This window comes from Protobothrops mucrosquamatus, unplaced genomic scaffold, assembly GCF_001527695.2.
Source record: "Protobothrops mucrosquamatus isolate PMUCROS unplaced genomic scaffold, P.Mucros_1.0 scaffold562, whole genome shotgun sequence".
Classification (NCBI taxonomy): domain Eukaryota; kingdom Metazoa; phylum Chordata; class Lepidosauria; order Squamata; family Viperidae; genus Protobothrops; species Protobothrops mucrosquamatus.
In genome coordinates this window covers 4,903-15,265 of record NW_015386865.1, presented here as the reverse complement: position 1 = coordinate 15,265, position 10,363 = coordinate 4,903, and the positions used below count along the sequence as shown (strand labels likewise).

General features: G+C 40.5%; 2 protein-coding genes across 2 annotated transcripts in view; both read right to left on the bottom strand.

The window, feature by feature from the left end:
• The window catches only part of LOC107288559 (caspase-1), a 23,786-nt gene extending 22,627 nt beyond the window's left edge, over positions 1–1,159 (bottom strand). The window contains exon 1 of the mRNA XM_029284391.1: positions 995–1,159. Coding sequence (XP_029140224.1) covers positions 995–1,001 — 7 coding nt within the window. The 5' untranslated portion in view covers positions 1,002–1,159. The remainder of the gene's footprint in view (positions 1–994) is intronic.
• Positions 1,160–4,768: 3,609 nt separating this feature from the next.
• LOC107288573 (protein ABHD11) overlaps positions 4,769–10,363 on the bottom strand; it is a 7,832-nt gene continuing 2,237 nt past the window's right edge. The window contains exons 3-6 of the mRNA XM_015817201.1: positions 9,341–9,514; positions 6,284–6,454; positions 5,840–6,021; positions 4,769–5,315 (exon numbers count right to left, since the gene is read on the bottom strand). Coding sequence (XP_015672687.1) covers positions 5,171–5,315; positions 5,840–6,021; positions 6,284–6,454; positions 9,341–9,514 — 672 coding nt within the window. The 3' untranslated portion in view covers positions 4,769–5,170. The remainder of the gene's footprint in view (positions 5,316–5,839; positions 6,022–6,283; positions 6,455–9,340; positions 9,515–10,363) is intronic.

Below are 10,363 nucleotides of genomic sequence, written 5' to 3'. Positions count from 1 at the left end.
CAGTGGTACGGGTACCACCTGTGGTACATTGGCACCTGGCAGGTGGTACGCGACCATCCTAGAAAAGTGGTAGCGGGGGAGGGGAATGAGCTGAACCGGTGGCAGCACCGCACAAGCCTGAGCGAGAGATGGCTGGAGCTGCAGGGCTGTCAGGGCTCAGCGGAAGCGCCAGGATCAGCGCCAGGCTCCAGCTGGAGCTTGGCGCTGATCCTGGTGCTTCTGCTGAGCCCAGAAGAAGCACCAATCAGCTGGAATGTTGCAGCATCTCCAGGGTCTTGTGATTTACATTCAGATGCTTGGCAACGGATTCATATTTATGACGGTCAGTCTCCCAGGGTCATGTGAAGTGACCAAAACCTGCTGCAACCACCCAGCAGACGGGGGGGGGAATAAAAACCAAACACTCCCCACCCCACCCCCACTGCCAATCCTCAACAGAAATGCTCACAACAATGAAAACCTCGGACAGGAGGAAGACGGCTGCCGGGTGGGCAGGTAGGTGTCTTGCTCGGCTGTGGCTTGGAGGGGGGCACTTTTTTCAGTGCCATTGTAACTTCGAACAGTCACTAAGTGGACTGTTGTTTTTTTCCTTTTTTTTTTTTTTTTGTCATCAAGTTTTTGACACCTTGCTAGGCGACTGGTGGTACTCGGATGTTCTCATATCCTAAAAGTGGTACAATGGGTGAAAAGGTTGAAAAGCCCTGATCTATACGATCCTGTCGCCAGCGCCTTGGTAAAATCCAGATCTTTTTTGTTATACACAGAAAGGGAGCCAAAGCAACCCGGTTTAGGAAGAAAAGGTATTTTTGCGCGTTGCAAGACCCAGATCGGGTGGGAAAAGGAAAGCCCCTCCTTGTATGTTACAATGTAAAAAATGCAGCATAAAAAAGCGAAAACGAAACAGTAAAACCGCCACTCCCGCTCTTTCAGGATTTAAGGTTTTAAGAAAAAAAAGGGAGGGGTTTTTAGAAAAACTATCTATCTATGATCTTACCTGCCATGATACCTCAAGATTCAACTGATACTCGACAGCGATGACAGGGGAGCAAAAAGCTCGCGATCAACAGCAATTCCACCTCTGGGCAATTGTGAAAGTGAAAGAAACACACCGATTGCGGCAATTGTTTCCTTTTCCCGCCCATGAATTGAAAAGGGGGGAAAATGCTGGCCCCAACCGCCGTGGGAGTATCCTGGAAACAGACAACCGTTTTGGGGAAAAACTAATTTGCCTGTCCTTGAGTTTTCGAGGGCCGCTAGATATAACGGGCTGTTACATTTCATAACGTTTTGATATCAGTTTTTTCCTTGATATTTTCACCAAAGAAGAAGGAAGGGTGTTGCAAAATTGTTTTAAAAGTTCCGCCAAATAGCAGCAGAGGGCGCAATCGTCTCTTCCATAATGATGCCTCCTAAGGATATATGCAGGCACGTCGATTGCTTTGAATGTTTATGTGCCATCAAAACGTTTTCCAGTTCTTTGTGATCACATAGATACGATTTTCTCCAAGTTTAATATTTATTAAAAAATGGTTCGGTCTCCTATTTTCTGTGTTTGAAATGTTCAGCTCAGTGGATTCCTTATTTGGTAGCATCTGTCCCATCAAGCTGCAGGAAAAGGAAACACAAAGCTGAGGCATTTCCTGGCACTGCTGAAAAATCTGGCTTGTTCCCCAGTGCTTTTCCGGTTTCCATGTCAGAACTGGATGTTTGTGGTTTTCTTCTTCCCTTGTTTCCCCCCTTCCTTTTAAGCTACTCTTTTTTAGATTGCAGACCAGGGAGGTAGATATAAACATCTTCAAACGAAAGAACAGAACTGAAGAAGCTTCTTGAATGAGAAATGAAACATCTTCAAGGAAAGACAAAAGTCCAGTTGCCTTTTGAAAAAGCACCTTTGGGACAACCATGACCTGGATGGCTGAGAATCTCCACAGACATTCAAACGAAAGAATGCTCTCTCAAAGTGATGAACAAATCGTAATTTTTTGAAATATATATATACAATGAATAAAACTACATATCACAGAGAAAACAGCTAGGATATTAACGGATTATTTAATTGGTTCCTCAACAAATATTGTAATCGGTTACAAAATGATAAAAGGTTTGTTGCAGTCTTTGCATTCCACAACAACTGCCACATCAAAAAGAGAAATACTTCTTTTCTGTACTCTCCTCCACCTCCTCAGTTGAGTAACATAGGGTTCTGATCCCAAACTCGTTAGGCCTTTTAAAAATACTTTAAAGATACAATTACTTTTAAAATATTTGAATCAAATTGAAAAAAATCAGGAAAAACTGGATTTCTAGTATTTTGATATGTTCTGTGGGACTGAGCTCATCAAGTACTTCTTAAAGAGAGTGATACTGTCTAAATAAGATGTTTATTTGCTCACATTCTTCCCCCTTTGCTTTCTTCTTGCTGAAGTGTAAAGGAATCACTGTTTGCAAAGAATTGTGAGAGTCACTGCATTGGGCAGAGATTTTATGCACTATGCCAGCTTGGTGTAGTTGAAGGTACTGGGTTAGAAACCAGGAGACTGTGGGTCCTAAGCCTCCCTTAGACAGGAAAAGCAACTGGGTGACTCACAGGGTTCTTGTTGGGGAAAATAGATGGCAGGAATACTGTATAGGTAGTCTCAATTTACGACCATAACTGAGCCCATAACTTCAGTCTTAAGTCATGACACTTTGTAAAGCGGGTCACCACATGGCTGCATCCAATTTTATGATCTTTTTTGAAGTAGCCATTAAGTGAATGTGGCAGTCTTTAAGAAAACCCATTGTTCACTATGGAATGTTTTTTTGTTGGAAATCTGATGTAATGCAGACTTGTGGGAAAAACATCATAAATTGCAGTTATGCAACCATGGAAAGCTGTCAATAACTGTAAATGTGGGCCAATTGCCAAGTGCCCAAAATATGGTCATGTGACTGCAGAGGGGGAATGTCATAATTTCAAAACCAGGTCCCATTTTCAGGGTCTGTTGTAAGTTTGAATGGTCACTAACCTAAGATCATAAGCTGAGGACTACCTGTATAATCTATGTTTGCCACATTGAGTGATTTGTAAAAAAGGCAGGAAAAAGATCTAGTAATAAATAACATTAACAATAAGTCTGCAAAATGCATGGACCTTGATGGTTGCCAAGACTAAGATGGGAAACGTTTTTTCACCTTACATTGGACCAGTCCATTCTACTAAAAATGTTGGGCAATCTGCAAATTGCTGGAAAAGACTACAGAAGATGGGTACTATCAAGGACAGGAGACGGCAGGAGTCATGTAACAGAATAACAATTCACAAATATCACATATATTGTCACGTTATCAAATATTGTCATTATCACAAATACTGAGTAGGCAAAATGCTCACAAACTCTTTGCCATGGATTCATTTAAATCTCTCCTTTTAAAAGTGGTCTTCAATTACAATAAGCACAAAAATAGGCATTAAGCAAATAATTCATGTTTAAAGGCCTGCTAAATAATCCAAGCGATAGCACAAATATATAGCTGAAACGTATGTTTTCTTTCTTTCACCTTCGAGGACCAGCAGCAGCCTAAAGAGTTGATTATGACTGGATTGTTACTACTTTGGATCAATTACCTTTAAAGAAGAACTAGACAACTTGTGGCCCATTGGGTCATCCTTTCAGAGATATTTCCATTGCAAATTCATTACGTCTTCAACAGTAACAAAGCTTCTAATATACTGTCTTCACTGGAAAGGTTGGGATACTTTCAGAGATGTATTGGCCTTGAAAATAGTCCACATTAAACTCTATAGTATAGTCAAACATCAGCATAGGAAATGTTTTATGACATATTATATTACAGGTAGTCCTCAACTTATGACCACAATTGAGCCCAAAATTTCTGTTGCTAAGCGAAACAGTTAAGTTTTGCCCCATTTTACTACCTTACCGGCTGCAGTTGTTAAATGAATGACTGCAGTTGTTAAGTTAGTAACACCCTTGTAAAGTGAATCTGGCTTCCCCATTGACTTTACTTGCCAGAAGATCACAAAAGATAATCGTATGACGGCAGAGGTGGGATACAAATATGTGAACAACCGGTTCTCTGTGTGGATGCCGCTTCTGGAAGTCCAATCTGGGCCTGGGCAACAAAAAATTAGCTACTGGTTCTGCCGAAGTGGTGCGAACCAGCTGAATCCCACCACTGCATGACCCCAGGACACTGCAACTGTCATAAATATGAATCAGTTGCCAAGCGTCTGAATTTTGATCATGTGACTATGGGAATGCTGCAATGGTCATAAGTGTGAAAAACAGAAGCCACTTTTTTCAGTGCTGTTGTAACTTTGAAATGTCACTAAATGGTTGTAAGTAGAGGACTACTTGTATGTTCTGAACTGGTTTATGATAATTTTATGTCATAAAATGTTTTATAAAATTTACCATATTTCAATTCCATGGGAGTCACAGGTCCTGGATTTTGGATGAATTTTGCAAGTTAGCCCACCTGAGTTCCTTGGTTCAAAAATGGTTGCTGTATGATGTATTATTTTGCCCAGTTAAATGTTACAGGAACAAAAGTTTTATTATTATACAGGTTGTCTAAAACAGCATGTATCCTTCTTGATTATAGATCTAGTGTTATCAAGAATTATGGATTGGGGCTATCTGAACAATTAAGAATCACTGCAGGGTGAAATCTATATCTCATCTGGAGCAATGAATTGTCAGTGTGGTGTTTGCCAATATTTGGGTTTTTTGGTAGGGTTATTAAATAAATAAATAAATAAATATACATACATAGACCAGAGTTCCCTGTTAACCACAAGTGGATTATCACATTTATAATATGCTATGAGGGCATGTTCCATTAAGTGGAGTCTGCATTGAAAGGCAGAACTGGAGCAAATGGTTGGTTGAGCCAGAGCCGAAAGTGGTTAAGACTCCTCAGTTTTGCTTTATGACACTTCTGTTTTCTAACATCTCTCTTGTCTCTCATTCTCTGGCTCTGACTCCCACTTCTAAGTCTTCCAAGAAGCAGATCATCAGGGAAGGGACTGACAATTTGACCAAACACTGAATGGATCGCTCGCATGGAGCTTTTGAAATCAGACCATGAGCCACATACAACACTAAGTCCAATGGGAAAACTTCCAATCTTGAGAGGATAGTTTGCATAGATCTGTTCAGAAATCTTACAGTGGATGGAGTGCAAGAAAGTTGCAAATGGCAGTGATGAATTCTTGGGGTTGATCCGCATGAACCCAGTGCCCTGCATTGGGAATATGCTGGATTTCAGCATCAGGAAAGAGACGCTTGATCTCAGAGTAGTTATTGGAACTGCAGAAAAGTAGACACAGAAGTGGGAAGGAAACAGAAAAAATTGGAGTAACAACTTTGCGGTGTTTATAAATTATATCAATCAATATAATATGATAATAAAATAACTTGTTTGTACTATATAAAGTATAGGTAATTAGTTGTTTGTGAATGAGAGAAACTAAAAGGCAGTAAAAAAGAAACTTAGTGAAAAAGGACCTTATGCTTTCAACTGACCCTAAAAAGCAAGGTGGAATGGCAGACCATTCTGGAAACCACAGTTAAACAGCAAGTCTGTGATAGAAACATCCACCAGATCTAAACTTCCAAACTATCTTTGGCCTAGCTATGCAAAATACAATTCAGATTAAATCATGCCTAGGTTCAAAAGCATCATCTGCAGACACTCAGCAAGACAAATTTACCTTTTGGGGCATGTAGATTATAGCCTACTGTTTACTGAGAATTGTTTGATATGCAATGTAAAAAGATTTCAGGCTGCAACCCTGCAGATATTATTTTAAATGAAGCTCCAAATCTCTTACCTAATATAGCCAGATTTGGAACCCCCAAGAAAGAGAGTAGGGCCTAAATAAGATGTCTGGAAGTCAGGAAAACTCATGAGGTCATTCAGATGGTGTGAAATGGCCTCTAGATTCACGCGCCATACAAATTGGTCCTCAGCATTCACTAGGTTAGTAAGTAGAAAGTAGAGGATAGTTGGCTCCTACAGAAAAAAAAGGGATGATGGCTTAAATATGAAGCATAATCCTTGGGCAGTCATTTTGTGTGACTACATCCAAATAAAGCTGAATTTGGTAAATTGATTTACGTGTTGTACATGCCCAGCTCTGAAGAATGATATATTCTGTTTAAAACAATACCACACTAGCATATATCAGCACTATTTCTTGTTCCACACTTTCAGAAAGGTAAAGTAGCTTGGATCTGAAATGTATAACGTGTGCTCTCTGACAAAAACACTGTACCTGAATAGTTGGGCGCAGTTGTTCTTCGGCCATACGACGTGCAGTGGAACGAGGAATACCTTTAGGGATATCCACTGCTTTCATGGCAGCAATGAACTCCTGAAAGCCACTGACATCTTTTGTTGGGCTAGGACTGATGTCAACACACACTAAGCGCTCCACCAGTTCTGGCTGCAAAGGAACAAATTTGGTGAAAGAAAAAGGAGATCATAGAAATCATTGGTTGAAAGAGCTGTCACACCAGTCCCTATTTCAATCAATTAATCAGAATAGAGCTGGAAGGGACCTTGAATCTTCTATCCCAACTCCCTGCTCAAGCAGGAGACCCTATACCAGGTATAGGCAACCTTGGCTCTTTTATGACTCATGGACTTCAATTCCCAGAATTCCTGAGCCAGATGGGTAGCTGTCCAGTCTTTTCTTAAAAATCACCAGAGATATGAAGCACCCACAACGTCTGAAGGCAAGCTGTTCCACTAGTTTATTGTTCTCACAGGTTCAAGTCTATTCTGAGGCATAGAAGCTCATTGGCTGACTTTAGGCCAATCACTTTTTTCAGCCCAACCGCTTGGTGTGGTTGTTGGGGGGCAAAGTAGGAGATGCCACTACATCTTTTGGGAAGCTCCAAACTAAGGGATCTGCAGTGAGTTAAAGAGGTCAGTTACATCCCAATATTTAGTTAGGTCCTTGTCGGCTTATTAAGGCACTCCAAGCCTGACTAGTCCCATCTGACACCTTTGACAGAAGGTCAGGATCTCTATAAGAAATCATTGCACTAGTTATATTGCAGAATTAAAGATGACAAATAAAAATAAAGCCAGAAAACATTCAGTATATGAAGCTCCTTGTTGACTCACCAACAAAATAAAGTAGAATTCCTATCCTGATCAGAAGTAAGTGAAGGTAAACTCAGCCCTTCAGCTTTGTTTTCACTTGTCAAATAACTGGTTGATGGTATTTCATGTATATTTTTAAGAGTTGCCTAATTCCAAGTTGATTAGTTTCCATCCATTGTTTCTTGTCCTGCCTTCTGGAAAATAAGTAGCCTAGCCTAGACTCTAATAAGAATTCTAAGGCAGATTCAGTGTAACAGACAAGAATTGTTGTCTGATACACTGAATCAGTTTCCATCATAGACATTGTAAGAAGAAAGGGAATTGTGTTTCAAAGAAAAAGATGCATAACCTTACGTCTGACTAGAATTTATGTCTTCTACCCCCTCTTCCAGAGGAGAATGAATGAATCAACCATGACCAACAGTTGCTACACCTATTATTATTATTATTATTATTATTATTATTATTATTATTATTATTATTATTATTATTTATTGTATTTTTACCCCGCCCTTCTCCTTGCGGACTCAGGGCGGCTAACAGCCTAATAAAAACAAATACAAAAGTACAAAATACTACCATTAAAACATAATTAAAAGGAAATATTAATTTGGCCTTTGTTATTTTAAAAATTATTTTAAAATCCAACTAAAAATTTCCCCTTAGGCCAGTCCTGCTAGCTTAAATAGCCATGTCTTGAGGGCGCGGCGGAAGGAAGGGAGATCCGGGATCACCCTGATCTCTGGGGGTAGTTCGTTCCATAGGGTGGGAGCTCCCACCGAGAAGGCCCTCCCCCTGGGGGTCGCCAGCCGGCACTGTCTGGCTGACGGCACCCTGAGGAGACCCACTCTGTGGGANCAACACCGCCCGCGCGGCTGCATTCTGGACTAACTGGAGCCTCCGAGTGCTCCTCAAGGGGAGCCCCATGTAGAGAGCATTGCAGTAGTCCAGGCGGGAGGTGACAAGGGCATGGGTGACTGTGCGCAAGGCGTCCCGGTCCAGAAAAGGCCGCAACTGGTAGATCAGGCGTACCTGATAAAACGCCCCCCTGGCCATGGCTGCCAACTGGTCTTCCAGTGTCAGCCGTGGGTCCAGGAGGACACCTAGATTGCGTACCCTCTCCGAGGGAGCCAAAGTTTCGCCCCCTATAGTCAGCGACGGAGTTAGCTGACTATGCCGAGGCGCCGGCAGCCACAGCCACTCGGTCTTGGAAGGGTTGAGTCTGAGTCTGTTCCTCCCCATCCAGACCCTTACGGCCTCCAGGCATCGGGCCATCACGTCAAGGGCATCATTGGGGTGGCCTGGGGTGGAAATGTACAGCTGAGTATCACTATTCTGCAGCATGCTCTTCTAACTGAGTGTAGGCACTAAAATAGGGAGAAATTATACTTAAAAATTGTAAAATTGTAAAATTGTAAAATTGGCTACATGTTTGTTCTGCAATTGTTTCAAATTTTATTTTCATCATCCCAGAAAATTAGATGTTGACTGTCCTTGTTAATTTGAAATATAGCATACACATTTTGAGGAACTTCAGTTCTTGTCTGTTTGTGTGTTCTGAACTTGTACAACTATGTAAGTCTAGGACTTTGTAACTAATTAAAAATAAGAATAGAGGAAATGTTTTTTTAAAGCATCTTTTGCGTGCTGTGGCTTCAGACAAAAATATGTTTTTTAAAGCCTGAATTGTAAAAACATAAATTATGCAAAATGAGATAATTTGCTGTCATTTCTCTCCAAACTGGTTTTCCAATGGTGTATCTCATCTTCCCTTTCTTGTCACCTTTCTCAGTATTATAGACTCATCTAGAGAGCTAGGTCTTCACATGGTATTCCAAATATTATAATTTGAGCCTGCAGATTTGTGCTTTAGGTGGCAACGCCAGATCAATTTGTTCTCTGATCAATTTATTTTTACATTCATTATCCATAGAAACTATAAATTGTTATATTGTTGTTCACAATATCATATGACAGGATTTCCTAAGGGACAGTCAACTTTTGATATCTATTATATATAAATCTTTGAGTTGCCATGGATGTAAACTTTATGTTCCCCCTTCATGCCCATACACAAATTTCTGGTAATAAAATATTTCTATCTGCTAAACATCTACTTTTCCTCCTCTCTCAATAACCAACTCCCATTTTGTCTAACAGGCCATATTACTCCAATATCAACAGTAAAATACTAGAAGAAGAATTAATCAAAAATGCATACCCATTGTAGTGCGAATACCATAGCTGTCTTGCCGCCCATGCTGTGGCCAATTAAGACACACCTACTGAGATGTAGCTGTTTCAGAATGAGATGGACGTCAGCACTCATTGCTTCATAGGTCATGATGGGGCTATGGGAACTATCCCCATGGTTGCGGGCATCTATTGTTAGCACCTATCTGGGCAAGAGAAGAGGGAAGCCAGCAGGTTGGCAAAGATAAAGCCATACTTACTTAAGAATCACCAGAACTATATTTCAAACAGACATGATGAAATTATTATGATCCACCAAGGAACAGTCTAGCTGTTGAATTTTCCAGTACCTGGAGATTCTTCAAAGGTAGCCTCATTTAGTACACAGTTGTGTAGTCTAGTAGTTTAAACATAATGTCACCAATACATAGGTGATTATTACCAGGTCTGACCAGCTCAGGAATTGTTGCAATAGATACAATTGAGGAAGTTGCAGAAAAGCTTAATTACTATTTCCATCCCATAGAGATTCAGGAACAGCTCTGGATCAAAAAAATTCTTCAAAGCTGCAAATCAGACCATGTAGGACACAGGTGTCAAACTCGCCACGACATGTGATGTGTCACAACATATTGTGACTTTTTTTGCATTGCCGGAGCTGGGGTAGGCGCGGCCTCCACATGATGCAACCGGCCTGTGGGATGGCAGTTTGACACCCCTGATGCAGGGGAAGTTTAGCTCCTTTTAATAGGTTGATTTTCCAAGATTGCATTCCTTCTCTCTTTCTCTTGCATAGTTGTAATATATTTATATTAAAACTATGTAAGATAGATAGTGAGAGAAGAAAACCATCCAAGATTTAAAAGAAGTGGTTAATTTATAGCTTTGGGTTTAATTCCAGCCCAATATGGACTCATTTTGAATCATATCTTAGCTAAGTTTGCAGACTTCCCAAAAAGGCATTGCATAAGAGTTGTATTAAATTATAAAAATTAGAATAACCTGCAGGTTCAGTGTTGTAAAAGAGCAGAACAAATTATTTGAGATTTTT